At 42.6% G+C, this 16,034-nt stretch overlaps 1 protein-coding gene across 5 annotated transcripts in view; it reads right to left on the bottom strand.

Moving 5' to 3' along the window:
- Positions 1-15,818, bottom strand: part of NOL4 (nucleolar protein 4) — a 200,650-nt gene extending 184,832 nt beyond the window's left edge. For 4 of the 5 annotated variants that reach the window (XM_075744150.1, XM_075744151.1, XM_075744152.1 and 1 more), the window contains exon 1: positions 13,843-15,818. In XM_075744150.1, coding sequence (XP_075600265.1) covers positions 13,843-14,109 — 267 coding nt within the window. In that variant the 5' untranslated portion in view covers positions 14,110-15,818. Of the gene's footprint in view, positions 1-12,935; positions 13,352-13,842 lie in introns of those variants that run through there. The other variant, XM_075744154.1, reaches the window with a different exon arrangement.
- Positions 15,819-16,034: the final 216 nt, after the last annotated feature.

Raw genomic sequence — 16,034 nt, 5'->3', positions numbered from 1 at the left:
TTTTTTTAAAGCATGGTTTGCTACTTAGCAGACCAATCCTACTACTATTGTAGTCAGTGGGATTTTACTACTGACTTTAGTGGGAACAATTTTTTGCCTTTAAAATGGTCTATTTCACATTATTATGGTAATGTCATTCAGCAATTCTTAAAATCGGCCTTCTTGGCCGTGGACGTTTTAAAGGATGAATGTACAAATTATTTCAGCCCAACTTATTCACCTCATTTCTGCTCATGTCCAAAGTTTTGTTTAGATAAATAAGACAGATAGATAACTTATTGCTCCAGATGGTTGTGGGTGGATTGGACCTAATAGATTCTCCAGTTTCATGTTTTTAAGGGGTTTTTTTTTGGTTTGTGGTTTGTTTTTTCTTTTTAATTTTACAGAAGCCTACTTTTAGAAACCCATTTGTAGATCTCCTCTTGTGTGCAGCTTAGACTGCATTTGGTTGCTCACCAAAATAGCGTGCCTTCCAAAGAAAGATTAAAAATATTAAAATGCAGCCAGCACAGTGAGCGGTTCAGTTCAACTGATGTTACACAAACGGGCTGATCCTACTGCCCATAGATAATATACATTTGAATCTTGGCACCTGCCGTTGGATTGGAATTCAAAATGAGAAACAGCAGGCTTCGAGGTCTGGAAATAAAGGCAACATAAGGAAAAAAAACTGTTCTGTGCCTATTAGTAAATAATAATCTGCAGCAGCAAAGACAAATGACAAGGATCGAGGAAAACGCGTAGCACTGCGGACATCAAATAGATATTGGGGCTATGACACAATGGCGAACACATTCAAATTCAAATTGCAAGGTGTATCTAGCACTTGTATTAATTATTTTCATATTTGTATACAGACCAGGTTTTTAGTGTCTAGTGAGATTCTGCTTAGCTACTTTCTGCTATATCATGCTGTAATACTCATGTTGATGAATAAACTCCAGTTTGAAACAAAATGCTGGGGAATATACATAGAATTTGTCCAAAATTTTGCTGAAATTAAATTCAGCAAAACGAAATGAAACCAAACCATCGTGTTTCATCTTCCTCACATTTCTCCAGGCAGTACTTAATATCTTAAGGTTGTTCTGTGTTTATAGGTGGCCAACAGGTATGCTTAGCTGCAGAAATGCTGGTTTTGAAGATCAATAGTAGTTTTATTACCAAATTAACAGGAAGCATCAGCCTTCTTTTACCTGGTTTACCTCATTAGCTTTATTATTATTATTATTGTGAAATGCATAGTATGTGTTTTCCAGGCTTATTTTACTTTCCCCAGCCTCCACCTCTCCCAAAGCTGCCTTTCTTGCTTTAGGATGAGCTTGTAGGGAGCTATTAAACCAAAGTTTGTTTATACTTGATTGGATTTAACACTTTACTCCATTTGTTCTCTCATCTCACTTTTCTTCCACTCTTATTGGAAGCAGGATTTCTCTAAAGCAAATATAGTTCAAAGAGATAGGGAAAAGGGAAAGAGATCTGAAATCTCCCCATAGCATATGTCCTAATGCAATATCCGTAGAAAAGGGAGAATACTTAAAAACAAGCAAACTAACCATCTCAACAGTGGAATTGAGGATAAGTGTATGGGTTGTGTATGTTTAGTTGGGAAGGGGAAAGGATGAGAGATACGCTTTTAATCGACTTAAATACATGGGGAGTTTAAAGGACTAAGCTCAAGCTTGTTTTCTAGTTTGTTTTTTCCCTCCCTAAACAATCAGAAGGTGGGGATTTCTACAGCAGAGAGCTGTCTGCACAGTGCATTGCAATGAGTGCAACTCTGGTATTGCAAAAATTATAACCAAAGAGGTGGGAGCAGGGTGCTGCTAGCATTATTTTACAGCTGAATTTGGCCTTGCTGTAATTAAACCTTTCTAGATATTCTTAGACATTTTATAAACATGTCTATACACTTACTAAGCACTGGTCTAGCACATTGGAATATATTGTGGCAAAACCGGATAGCAGTTATGAGTAAATTATTCTTTACAAACAGAAGAACTTTATCTGAACGTATCCTGTTGAGAACTTGGTCATTGCCACCCAGTCAACCCATACCAACCGACTGGGGTATTGAGTGCACGTGGCGGATGCTTTGTGGGGCGACTCCTCGCCTGGCAGATGCCTAAGCATCACCCAAGGACTGCATTAGGTCTTCAAAACAGGAGCATAATCTTTTTGCCAAAAAAAAAAAAAAAGATTCACAGACCTGCTGCTGGTCCTATCCCAGAAGGGGATTTCATCCAGTGCAATTTAGGATGACAGAACTGGTGCTTCAAAGCCTCACAAATTTCACCAGCTTGACTCCTTCCAACTTCTTACAGCTACAGTTTTTCAGCAATTTTGTAGGTCTGTTAGTTCACTCTTTGGATCTATTAGGCAAATTAACAATTCACTTTCAAATACTTTCACAGAACCACCAATTTTGTACTTTATTTGCTTGCTTTCAAATTACAGCAAGAATGAGAATGCAAATTTGTTAATTTTTTTTTGTCTGTATATGTGAAAATTTTCCTGACTTTAAATTTATTAAGAATTAAATTTTTAAAAAATCTGGTAATTACCTATAAATTTATTAAAGTTCAATGATTAGTTGCAGAAAAGACATCATTCATTAGAAATCTATTAATTAAATTGTACTACTTATTAATAAAATTTGACCTGCTTTCGCCTATTTAAGAATGCTTTTTCCTACTCAGTTTTTGAAAACAGTCCTTTTGGTTCAAGTTGAAAATGTAGGCATTCAAGTAGGAATACAGGTAAAACAATCTTTTGAGTTCCACAGTTTCCTCAAAGTCCAATGTATCTTGCCAAAATTGGGCTGATTTGAAGAGAATAATATTAGAATTTGCTATACAGAAGGGCAGTTAAAAAGGAAGAAAGTAATTTTGTTTTATTTTAGCCAGCTTTATTCAACTCTAGACCTAGCTTTATTTATATTGCTTTATTATTTGCTTCGGTGCAAATTTACTTCCTTGGAAGCTCACCATATGCCCAGTTCAGCTCTCAGTTACACCAAAACAATGATAACCAGGCCTTGCGCACTGGTAAAACAAAGCCAAGGGATTTGTGTAGGTTTTCTAAAAAAAGCGGGGTCAAAGTCCAATGAGTTTACAATATACGTCTTTTTGAGAAGTTCTGGGTTTTGCTGCTGCATCCATACAGAAGTTGTTATCCCTTCTCCTTGCTGGATAAGCCCAAACTGAGACAAAAAGGGGTAAATAGATGTGGTTTGTTGGAACTACAGGTTTTAGACAGATGCCTGGAATTGGAATACAGCACTCATTAAAAGAAGGCTGAACTGTTTGCTTGCTACGAATGAAATACTTTAGTATTATGGCAACCATGGCTGTGGGGCTTTGCTGAACTCTCAGAATATAAAAAGATAAAGGTTATCAAAAGACGTCATAAAAAAATTATGACTATGTCTAGATTAAGGGAGAAAAGAATGAGTTACATTCTTTATTGTTTTCCACTGCTGTTTCTTGAGAAATGTAATGGGACGAGTCATCTAATTAGATATATGCCACACTTGCTGGTCAGACTGGTCAAAAGCAAAAGTTATCAGAAATTGTCATCATTTGAATAAGCTAATACCATATTTGCAATTAATTCTCTAATAATTCTGCTCTTTTTTTTCTTCCCACCATAGTAAGAGTTTGGTAATAGTTGCAACAAATACACCAAAAAAAAAGCTAGCACAAGTAGACAAAAATACAGAGGTGAAAACAGCACGTTACTTCTCATCACAAGTGGAGTAAATTGGAAAACGGAGGTGGTTCATTGCAAACGTTCTGTGTAAATCACAGTAATCTCGTGCACTGGTCCACGTAGGATAGTGCTGGAGCTCAGAAATTTGATCGTCTCCTTCCTTCCTCCAGACTAGTAAGTAATGTCACTACAGCAATGAGCCATAGAAACTGCTACAGTCAAACTGACCAACAAACCATCTAGTCCCAGTCTCCAAGGGAGTCTGCAAAAGACATTTCAGAGCTCAATAATTAGTAAATAAACAAATAAATCTCTAAACAAAATATGATGTCTCCAGTTGCATTGTGCAATAATTACTTTCCTCTGCTAGCTTCAGCCACCCTAAGAACACATACCTAAAACTTAATAATCTATTCACGAAACAAGAGCATGAAGGCTGAGACCACCAGCAATACTAAAATTCAATACAAAGAGGAAGGGCATGGGAAGATGCTGGGATTTTACCACGGTCCACAACTCTTTGCTTGTGTTGACTGTATGGGCTGGAACGTGACTAACCCTGGTAGAAGCTCTATGGGAAAACACCAGGGGAGATGCTGCAAGACACGAGGTAGCAGCAAGGCAGCAGGTAAGTGCCATCACCAATGTCCCCGTGCCTTTGGGAACAGAGAAAGAAGGGCAGGAACATGACCTTGCCCTCACTTCTGCTCCAGCCAGCAAAGCTGAACTGATGTAAAGAGCATACTACATCCTTGTGAGAGCCACGGAGCTATCATTCTCTTGTAAAATCCTTGGAAGAAATTTTGGCTGAATCAATCAGAGTTTCTCTAAGGGCTGCAATGCAGACTTTCCATTCCCAATGCTATGGGTTATAAAACAATGGCCCGGCTTTGAATTTACCTTTTGAGAGGGTTCTCAAAAGAGTCTTAGAAGATGGAATAGGATTAAAAAGGATGGCTGCTGATTTTTCTCTCTCTGCTGTTGATCAGTATTTACACCACACCATTTCTCTGAGCTTCTTTCTACCTCTTCACATATCTGTTTTCCACTGTGCATTTTCTCTTAACATTAATTTTTCTGGGTGATACAACCATTACAATCTATTTCTCTTAAGTACCCCTTTTCTTTAATTAGCTTAGTTACCTTCCCTGGACCTTTCATCTGTCATGACCTTTTAGAGATGAGGTAAATACACTAAGCATGTTATTAAAGGCAAGGACATACCATTTAATTAATGAGAAGAATAAGTTTTCAATATTATTCTCTATACTTTTCCTAATACCAATTTTTGTTATCCCCGCTATTCTTCTTGAAGATATGCTTATTGATTTGTTTGAAATTATTCCTAAATATTTCCCTTGAGATGTTATACTAATTCTATACATTTTAAATGTGATTGAAAAGCTTGAATCCTTCCTTTCCTCTCAAAAAGTTAATGTCACAATGGTATAAAATGTAAATTATCTGGCAGTGGTCTGTAGGGAATTCTGCCTGCCATGATTTCTCCTTTTTTCCTTTGTTACGGTATTTCTGTTTTCCCTCCCAAATCTTCCTTGACTTGCTTAACCTAATTAATTTGCATTTCCATCCAGTGTTGAAGCCCCTTCATTTGTCTGAGGTTTATGTGTATACATGTGTATATATATACACTTGTGTGTGTGTGTGTATATATATATATGCACATTGGACTGCATTTGTATCACTCTCAAACGCTTCCTATGGCTTCCCAACTCTTCACCAGCTTTAATTTGTCATCATAACCGGTTTCAACCCTGCTTTAGTAAAGTCAGTATCAGATTGCTTTCATTTCAGAAGGAAGCCAGAACCAAATTTTCACCCGAAAATTATTTAAAAGACTTCTGAACACGACAGGTTAGAGGAACATAATTAACCCTTACAAAATCCAAACTAGTTGCACCAACCAGGTATGGTTCATATTGACACTTAACAACTCTATTTTTAATTATTTTCTTATTGGTTTTTTTTTTTCTGGTGTTGAAATATAGTTCACTGGTCTGTCATTTCTATGAACTATCTTTACCACCTTTTTTTTTTCTCTTTCTAGTACATTTCTGGCCATCCTCCAGTATCATTGCCATATATAGTGGCAAATGATATATTTTAACAATATTTTAGTTACTTCATTCTTAAGTTCTTTAGCATTCTTGGATTTGTATTAGTCCCAGTGATGTACTGCAATTTAATATCTTGATTTGCCATCACATCTTTCTTTTATTCCTCTATTTCTGACCATTCTTCAGTTTCACCACCTGAAAAATGTAAACCCAGTACAGATATTTCCTCATTGCCCACAACAGAGAAGATACACACTGAAAAATGGAGTTCTGTGAAACCTTTTTATACTCCTTCTCTTTCCTGTTTGCCGAAACCTCTGGCCATGCATTACCTGTTCTTCTCTTACTGTATCTAAATACCTGTATAACTACTTGATTGTTGCTCATCTTCTATCAGTTCGGGGTAGCGAGCATTAGTCCATTCACAAGTTTCATTTCCCACATGCCAATGCAATGCTGCTTTACCCTACAGAGAGGTCATGCTTTAGTGAGAGCTACTTCACCTCTGGATCTGCCTTGAACAAAAGTTGTCTACAAAATCCACCCGGCAGTATTGGTAGTGGTATGCGTTAAGTCCAGAGGCAACAAAGAGAGCAATCACAAGATGTACACATTTAAAAATTGTATGGTGAGTTAGTCGTAAGTCATCTAAGTGCAAGCGATCTCACCTCCTAAATTTTCTTAAGTACAGTCAAAACGTTACCACATCCATTTCTTGTTGTATTAAAAACTTTGGGGTAACAAAATTTACAAAACTTCCAGACACACAGATTTTACTGGCAATATAATATATATATAACCTCTTATTTCCCAGAGGAGCTTAATTACAGGCTCTCAAGTGAAAAAGGTTGAATGAGTTTTATCCTAGGCTCAAGTAGGTCATTTAATAAAAATTGTCCTTCCAAGTCTATACAGAATATTTATTTCTGGAAAAAAGTCTTTACCTGAGGTTAACTCTAACATAGATCAGATTTATTAAGTAAAATGTTCACTACAGATAGCCCCTTAAGTTGAAGAGTATCCACATACACAACTAAATGGTTCAAACCCTACAATTCAATTTCAACAACTAGCTTTAAACCCTGCAGATGCACATAGTAACTGTCAGGTTTTGCAGCTTGCAAAGTTATTGAATAAGCAGTTAGAAGCCTGTACGACTCTCTGCGATAAAGTTGATCATTGCTAAGAAAATCCGTTTGCATCCAGAAGAATGCTCAACACCATAATTTGTAGCAAGTCATTCCTGGATATTGGCAATGCTTACCTGGATATTTTATGTTTATAAACCATTAAAAAAATACCTTGCTGGTGGAAATGTAAGGTTTTGAGGCTTATCTGTTTTAATAAAACAGAAATGTAATTTAAGCAAGCTACAGGATCACTTTCACTGCTGCTGTAGGACAATGCAAGCAACTGTCATGCACCAGCTAGTATCTCCTGAGTTTTCTAAAGTCAGAGAGGCTTCTGGCAGTTTTGAAATGACACACACAAGACAAAAACATCTTTTATGCCCTGGAAAGCTCTACTAATTTTGGAGACTCTGTTGATCAGGGTCAACCTACTCAACAAGGAACAAAAGATTCTTGTGATGCTCTATGGTGCATGAGGGGCTGCAGAATCTGGTAGGATCCTCCTGGAGAGGGTTTCCTGCCACGCTGTCTCATCATCTTTCTCCGCATCTCCCTCATTTATATCTCTCTTCAGACAAACTCTCAACATGTGTATCCTGCATACGGGGAAATATCGGGACCCAAATAGCTTCCTTCAGAGCAAACCCAACAGCTGCTGGTTGCCTTCTTTCAACAGCAGACCAAAACTCATGGTTCAATGTCAGCCAATTTTAATTTATTTCTGTAGCGTAAAATGAAATTTGAATCATTAACTCCCACATTTGTCCGGCACTAGCACTAGCCTTCTTCTCACAAGGGCCTGTGTTCATGGTAAGCCCTCTCTACACAGAGTCTTTCTCTGTGTGTGTGTGTGTGTGTATATATATATATATATATGTGTAGTTTCTCTGGATTGTCTCCTTTCTATCCAGAGCATTGAACAAGAACAATGGTGATCACCCCAAAAGATAGTGAAAGAAACAAACTGTCTCCATAAAAAGATCAGAAAAAGCCCCATTATGCTGTACTGATGCCTGTCAGCCCATTTTAGCACCAACCTGCCAGCAAATGCTTGCTTATTTCTCACTGATCACGTAGCTATGTAGCCACAGAAACAACACGCAGTACCTCTGAAGAAAATCAGGGCTGAAGTGTCTGAGCTGGAGTCCCTACCATGCTGCAGCTTCACCGACGAGAGGCTGAGGGCAAGACACTGAAGAACCAAGTTCACTGTCACCTCAGTCCTCTCGGCAAAGGTTCACAGCAGCATGAAAATTAAACTGGGAGGTTTTATTTTGTATCACTGGAAAGATTTGGGCTTTCAAGCTACGAGCCTGGCCTTTACCAGGGGGAGCACTGAATCTGTCATCCTCTCTCATTATATGCATGGGATGGACACATCAGTAGTAGGTTTTGTTATGGTGTTGCTATACCCTATTTAATGTACCTAAAGGAATGTTAACGGTTTCTAGTTTTACAGAAGCAGCACTTTAAAATGCTCACTCTTTAAAAATTTGTTCTCTTTGGCTCATGCTTCTTTGGAAAATTCTAGCTCAACATTGTTACCGAGAAATCTCAGATCCTCCTCTCCCTTTGCCTCCCTCTCACACACACGCGTGTGGAGATAGCACCTTACATATGGCCGCTTTAACATTTTTAAATTTCAGGACAGAGCTATTCTCTTTATTCATGAACACTTCGCTGAATGCCTGCATTAAGAGTTGCCAACTAAACCGTTTTTGTTCCATCTGCTGTGACCATTTTCCAGCGCTGTCTCTCTGATTCACCAGCATCCCTCCTCACTGAGTCCATCGGGAGGTCTGCAAACGGCAGGGCAGAGGCTGCGGGTAACTGGAGGAGACGAAGCTCTGCATATCTGAACAGGCGTTAAGGAAAACGAGGTGGGCAGTTAAAACGGGACGGATATGGCAGGGCTCAAATACCACTTCTGAGCCCGGAAGGTACATTTAACGGGACTGTAAACTACCGCAGAATTGTACCGTGGGATAAATTATAGCTCACCCTCAGCATCACCTTTCTGTGGTACTTACTGCCATTATGTGTTGGCAGTTCAGTAGGCTACAGAGCTACCGATATATATTTGACAAACTCTTTTATTAATTTTCTATATTGATGGCTACAAAAATGGGGAGAAACGCAATGAAGCAAAGCTTCATATTTCCAGCTTGCTATAAAATGCCCTAAAATAATGGACAATTTAAAACATAAGATAATTTAAACCACCATATTTTGATATATAAGCTGTGATCTGTTTCTTCTATTGTTCATAAACAAAGTAATTTATATAAAATCAAACAAACCATAAACTCGTGTGTCCATCTACTATTCCTCATCACTAACAGAACAAGAGGTGGGCTGGGATACGCCCTGTTCCATAGAACTGACTGGCCTATAATTTTAAGCCCTAAATCCTGTAATCAGATTCAATAGTACAGCCCTGCACCTGCAGAGATCCCCTCTGGCCTGCCGGCAGCAATCCAAGAGCTACCAGATCCTCCTGGAAGATCTAAAGATTTAATTAAACTGAACAAAATTTGGTTTCTGAATGAAAGTTCATTCTATGCTTATAGTTGGAAATTATAAAAGAAGACATGGGAAAATTCATATATTAGGCTTGTGATTTCATTAAAGTCAGTGGAGTCATTCCAAATTAATAATGACAGAAAAGCAGTCCAAACTTGGCCTCTGAGGTTATGTTCTATTAGTTTGTTAATACCATGTAAATTGTATATTCGAGACGTATCCTGCAATCATTTTAGCCCTTCTTTTTTTAAAGGAAAGTTCTGCTTAGAATCTGCTGATACAGCTTGGCTCATTATTTTATAACGTATTTTTAAATCAAGACTGATTTTTTAGGAGCCATATTTGTGTCTATGGACAACATCAAGAGCAAGGGAAAGAAAAGTGGTGAAAAGAAATTTGTTTTCAAGTTGCCAATGGATAAATCTTTCCAGTTAAAGAACTATGCAGAAAATACACACCAAAAAATCCACCATAAAAATCATGTGTACGATTGGAAAAGATACTAGACTAGAAATACTAGTTCTATGCATCCTTGTGGATTGTGAGTACCAACCATTGGAAGTGGATACTGTCAGTCATTTGGCATATGTGTTGGCCTAAGACTTTTATACAGTGTGTCTAGGCCAGGCATAACTTCACTACTTTAATAAGGTGCAGCTTGGGCTTAATGAAGGAAAACCTCTGACGGTAACAGTAGCAATCTGAAAAGTTGTGGCAGTGAGATAGATACTGGGCGGGTTGCACATAGGAATACCTCACTGCGTGTTGTCCCGCTCTGGACCTAAAATGGCTGTTTGGCAAGGGATGTTGTTGCCTGGTGACCAAAAGTTCATCTCCTAGGCCACAGAGGGATGTGAACATTCAGAAATTGATTTGTTCCTGTTGCTCTTGAGGAGACCATACCCGTAAAATAGATTAAGCCAGCACATAATCATCTATGCATTCTCCTTGCTGGCATGCTTAAACTTGGTACTGAAGCTAGGCCTGTGATTTTGAGCTACTTACCAACCAGGCAATGGAAAAACCAGGATAATACCTTGTGCGCTACTGCCCACAGAATATGAAAGTAGACCAAGCCTCAGATACTGCGAGACTGCAAGACACCCCTGCTTCAATTAAGTCTGTGTTATACATCTAGTCTGTTCCGGTGCAACCTCCCAGTTGCTATCAGGCTCTCTTTCTTTCATTAGAATCAAGTAGTTAATTAGCCCCAGCCTGTCCTCTCTCCTTCTCTCTTTCCCTTTAACGCAGCAGTAATGATGTCTAATTACCAGCAGCAGTGGATTACAGCACCATCAGGAGCAAATCTCTCTGGCTGACAGCAAAGCTGAGCAGCAAATCTTAAAGCTTCAAGGAGAGAATAATTCCTAATGAAGTATTTGAATATTTGCTTATTTTTGACCAGCTTGTGACTGTAAAGTCCAACTTGTAATTTCATCCATCCTGTTACTGCAGAGGGAGTGCTCATGCTGCCAGCAGTGATTAATTTTAAATTGAAATTACTTTTTTACCTATGGTGAGATCAAGTGACGGACAAGAAGAGGGAGAGGATGAGGAAGGGATTCGCTGTTTGGGGATCTGTTACTGTTTGTGGCTCTCTCTGTGGACTGTATGAGCTCAAATGTATGGGATAACAGCGAGGAGAAAAAAAGTACAGCAAGACAGTGGAGATGTTTCTAAATGGTCATAAATTAATAAACTCTTAAATAATTAGTAAGAGTTAAAGAAATGAGAGAATGGGCTTTTAAGGCTTACCAACAATTACCATCTGATGAAAATCCAGTCTTTCCCCCTGTAACTTATCATTCCTGGCCAGGAAATCCTAGGCCTCTTGAAGTCAATAGCAGCTTTGCCACTGGCTTTTTCCGGGCCAGGGGCTGCATCCCTCTTCCATCACCCGGGTTGTTTCTGAGCCTCCAGCGCCTCGCAGGTGCTGCCCCTGCCCTGGTAGTAGCTCATACAAACCATTGCCACCCTATGGGTCTATTTAAATACTCCTCTGCCTTTTGTGATGGGATAGTGACACCAGATTCATGGGTTTAGGAGGGGACATGATTTGTTTCTCAGAGCTGAATGTTGTATGAGAGTGCTGAGTATCACCTTTTCTCACTTACGTTGGACAACAGATTTATGTTGGCCAGCAGGAGGAAATTTTACCTACATGCAAGGCCTTTTCTGTAAGGGTTTATGTCATTGTTCAAGTAATGTACAGATATTTAGGAATTGCTTACAGATAGGTCATGCTAACTTTCCTTTCTTAGCAGGCATTCTTATTTTATTAGGATGCCTGCTTGGTTACTTAAGCTATCTGAAGAGAGTTACTTCTATATGAATATAAATACATATATAGGGACATACAGAGACATTCACAGTTGAGGGTTATGATTCCCCCAAATGAACAAAGGTAAGACCAGCAAGGTGCTCGACCTCTCACTGAAATCTCTGGAGGAAAAGGAAGTAAGAAAAATTTTGATTATTTAATCTGAAAATAAAATAGAAGAGGGGGTGCAAGGTCAGACTCCGGGCTCTCGTGGTCTAGCAAAGGTGAGAGAAAATAGACATGCTGATCATCACTGCGTCTTGTGTTTCAGAGGCCAAGAACTGCACTTAATTTTTAAATTCCATCTTGTAAAATTAAGGTTAGCATTTTTATTTAGTAGCATAGTCAATGTAATTTTAAAAAATACTGAATTTGCTTACAGTTTTGAAGTTGAAATGAAAGGATAGTCTTAGGAATAAACGATCTTGCCTAGTGGCTCTCCAAAATTATTATTCCAGTAAGCAAAACAGATACTAAAAAATACCGACCTAATTGGAGTCTTCTGCTTTAGACAACATTTTCATTATAAATTTTATCTGCAATACCCTCTGGGGTCAGAGATTAGCAATCAGTCATCTAATGACAGAAGAGAAATCTGCCAAATTACCTGAATGTATAGGCAGACCTAGAATACTTCGGTGACTAAAAACCATAGAGAGGGAACAAACTGTGTCCAGAGCTTCTCTTTCACTTTAAATCTTTATATCTGTATACTCCTTAAAATTAATTTCCCACCTCTACCTCCTCACAGCCATGACGGCGGTGATGACAAGGGGGCAAATATAAGCCGGCCCCCGGGAATGCCCAGGTTTATGACTTCAGCGAGGCAGAGAGAGGCAGATTTCCCCAGCAGCCTACGTCACAACCCAACCCAGAATACTTTCCAAGAAGCCCCCTTTGCTGCGCCACCCAGCAACCTTCCCGTTAGGTCAGAATAAGCTGCCACTCAAAAAAAAAAAAAAAAAAAAAAAAAAAAAAGAAGAAGAAAAGAAAGGAGAATATTGCTCATCCAAACCAAATGCCCAGGCAGGAATATTTTTAATTGCCAGGTTTCCTTTCTCAGCTCCCCCTCCCTGCCCGCCCCACGCACAGACAAAAGAAGCTTAGCTTGCGTGACCCAGAGCATAAGAAGTAAGAATAATGATACATTAAGAGAGTTCAATAGGCAAAACCTACTTGCAGCCAACAGTCCCCATCTTCTTAAATAGGAAAATCTGTCGCTTCTGCCACCACCAAGCATAATAGCTCTCCCGCTGTCAGACCTGCGCCGAGCTCTGCAGCTCCAGCGCCTGCCGGGGGATGCCACGCTACCCTAACGCATCAAATTGAGTTTTAAGCCTTATGGCTGCGAGACTCGTGCAACCCCAGAAAGAGGAACAAAATACACCCTTCCTTCGGTCATGCGGAACCCCCTCTCCCTTTGTTGAGCATCTTCTCTCCCCGCCGCCGTTACTATCGCAGCCGGCGCTTTCACAGCCAGCCAGGCACATTCGTGCCGCTCGGCGGCTCAAGGGCTGCGGGCTAACAATAAAAATAAAATAAAAAATAAAAAATAAATTTAATTTAAAAAAAAAAACAACAAACCACAACTGATATACCGAGGAACACACACACACACACACACACATCCCCCCCCCCCCCCCCCAAAATCACCGACCGGCGACACGCTTGGCTTTGTGCCAGGCAGGCTACCCCCGTGCGCTATCGATCAGCCCCGCCGGCGGCGGGGGGCCGCTGCCCGGGGCGGCGGGGCCCGGCACAATGGCCGGAGCGGCGGCGGCGGGACAATAGCCCACCCCAAACCCGCCGCGGCGGCCCGGGGAGGGGGGGGAACGGGGCGATGAGGACGAGGAGAACGACACCGACCCGGCAAGGGTGTGTTGTGCGCACGATCGCTTTAAATAAAAGGACCCACAAAGACCTCGGCGGTGTATAATGTGACAGGCAAACGCAACATGGTGATGATGACTTGGGGGAAGAGGGAGGAAGGAGCCAACTGTGGCTGCGGCTCCCCCTGTGCCTCTCGCTCCCGGAGCGGGCTGCAGCGGCCGACATAGAACAAGGAAGACAATTCTCTACTAACCGTGGTTTTGACTGGCACGTACAGCACTTGCTTCCCTCCTCCAGCACCACCACTGACCTCGTCCGAGTTGCCGAGCTGGAAGCCTTTAGATTTGACCCAGAATTTGAATTTGGCATTATCCGTGGAGCTCGACTCGGAGCCGTTCAGGAGCTGGACGATCCGGTCGTATTTTTTACGGGTCACCGTCTTGGTTTTTCCTGAGTCCCCGTAAGTCCTGAGACACCAGTCTTGAAACTGGCGGTACATGTCCCGGTCGCTGCTCTCCATAATCTCCTAGTACACACACGCACACATGCACACGCCGGGGCGCACACACACACACACACACACGCACACACACACACACGGGCAGACACAGACACACGCACACGCCGCCCCGAAGCGGGCCGGGGTGCGGGGCCGGGCCGCCCCGCCGCACTTTGCACCTGTTCACCCAGCGCTCATGAAAAATGCATCCACCTCCGAGCCGGAGCGAAGGAGGTCCCGGTGCAGGCAGATCCCAGCGGATTTTTTTTTTTTTTTTTTTGTTGTGGTGGTGATTCGGGGGGGGGGGGGGGGAGGCCGGGAGGGGGATGGGTGAGGGGGGGCAGCAATCAATTCAATAGTGTGGCAATGTTCTCCTTTTTTTTTTTTTTTTCACAGGAGGCAAAACGGGTTTGGTGGAGGCTCGTCTTATCCTTCCACTGTACGTGATCAGTCTCTTTAATAATTGTGCAAGGCAGGACTATCCCACTGGCTCCAGCAGCGTCTTACCCGGAGAGGGTTCGGGTGGATAAATAATTAAAATCCTATCCCTCGGCTTAGCGAAGAGAAAAGAAAATATTGACTCGGATCCTTCTTCTTTTCCATACATCAGCTGCACCCGGATTCACCCTGGATAGTGCAGGTGAAGGGGAAAAAAAAAAAAAAAAAAGAAAAAAAAGCCCACCCTCCTCCGCCCCGGCAGCCCACGGCTGCCTTCTCGAAAGGCTTTCTGTCTCTGTCCTGGCGGGCTGTGCCTCTTCCCAAAGCCGCCTCGCCGCGCAGGATGGAGGAAGCACTGAAGGGCAAACTGGTCTCTTTGCTCCCCCTTTATTCCAGGGCTGGGCGGCTTTGCTTTAGATATCCCCGCTCCGGGCATGAAGGTACTGGAAAGAAAGTTCTTACCTGCTATATTCTAAGCATAGTACATCCGATCCGCGTTTTAAGTACGTATTTTTAAATTTAAAAAAAAATACTAATAATGGTCTGTGAGCATTTCACTTCCTCATATTCAGTCCCACTGAATTTTCAGATGCCCTTTTAGGAATTTTCCTCTATTTATTTACTTAGCAATCCCAGCAGATGGAGAGGGGAAAAAAAAAAGAAGAAAAAAACCCCCAGATATACACGAGATAGGTTCGGATATTGGACCAGAGGAGAGAGAGATCAGTCCCAGGAGGATGTTGGTAAAGGAAAGGAGGCGGCTCTCGGTTGCTCTGCCTGTGTAATGATGGTGCTCACACATGTAGGACTCCTCGGGTGCGGGGTATCCTTTGGTCTCTGGGCTAAACTGGCTACAAGGCATTCAAGTAAGTTTGCGTGCGGATGCTGAGCAAGCCCCCTTTTTAAAGGGGGAAGAAGAAGAAGAAAAAAATAATCAGTCTTGATTTTTCCCCTCCCTTTGCCACAGTTTCAGTTCACGCCGGAGATTTCCGCGCTCTCCCCGGTCTCCCCCGCCGCGCCAAGCAGGACACCCCCTCCGCGGGGGGAAGGCGCCGCGGCGGCGCTTCCTCTCGTCGCCTCTCCGCGGCCGCGCCCGCCCGCGCCTCCGCCATCCAGCGCCCGGCTCCGCGCCCCCGCCCGCCGCCGGCACCTCCGCGGCTGGGGCACGCGTCCGACCCGGGCCCGGCCGCGGGTTGCGCGCCGGGAGCCGCGGGCCACCGTGCCGCGCCGCTCCGCTCAGCTCAGCTGTGCCTCTCCCCGCGCTGCGCTGCGCTCCGCGACGGGCTGGCGGCAGCGGCGGCGGCGGCGGCGCACCGGGCCGGGCCCAGCGCCGCTCCGCGCCCCCCCCCGCGCCCTGATTGGCCACCGGGACAAAAGTTTCTGTGGCGACGGCGGCGCGGCGCGGTGACGGGCAGCGCTGTCCCATGTCGGGATGGCGCGCGCGGCGCCCCCGCCTCCGCGGGCACGGCAGGGCGCGGGGACCGGCGCGGACCCGGCCGCGGACCGCC

The sequence above is a fragment of the Balearica regulorum genome, chromosome 2 (genome assembly GCF_011004875.1).
Source record: "Balearica regulorum gibbericeps isolate bBalReg1 chromosome 2, bBalReg1.pri, whole genome shotgun sequence".
Lineage (NCBI taxonomy): Eukaryota > Metazoa > Chordata > Aves > Gruiformes > Gruidae > Balearica > Balearica regulorum.
The sequence above is the reverse complement of the archived record's forward strand: the minus strand, read 5'-3'. Positions and strand labels throughout refer to the sequence as shown.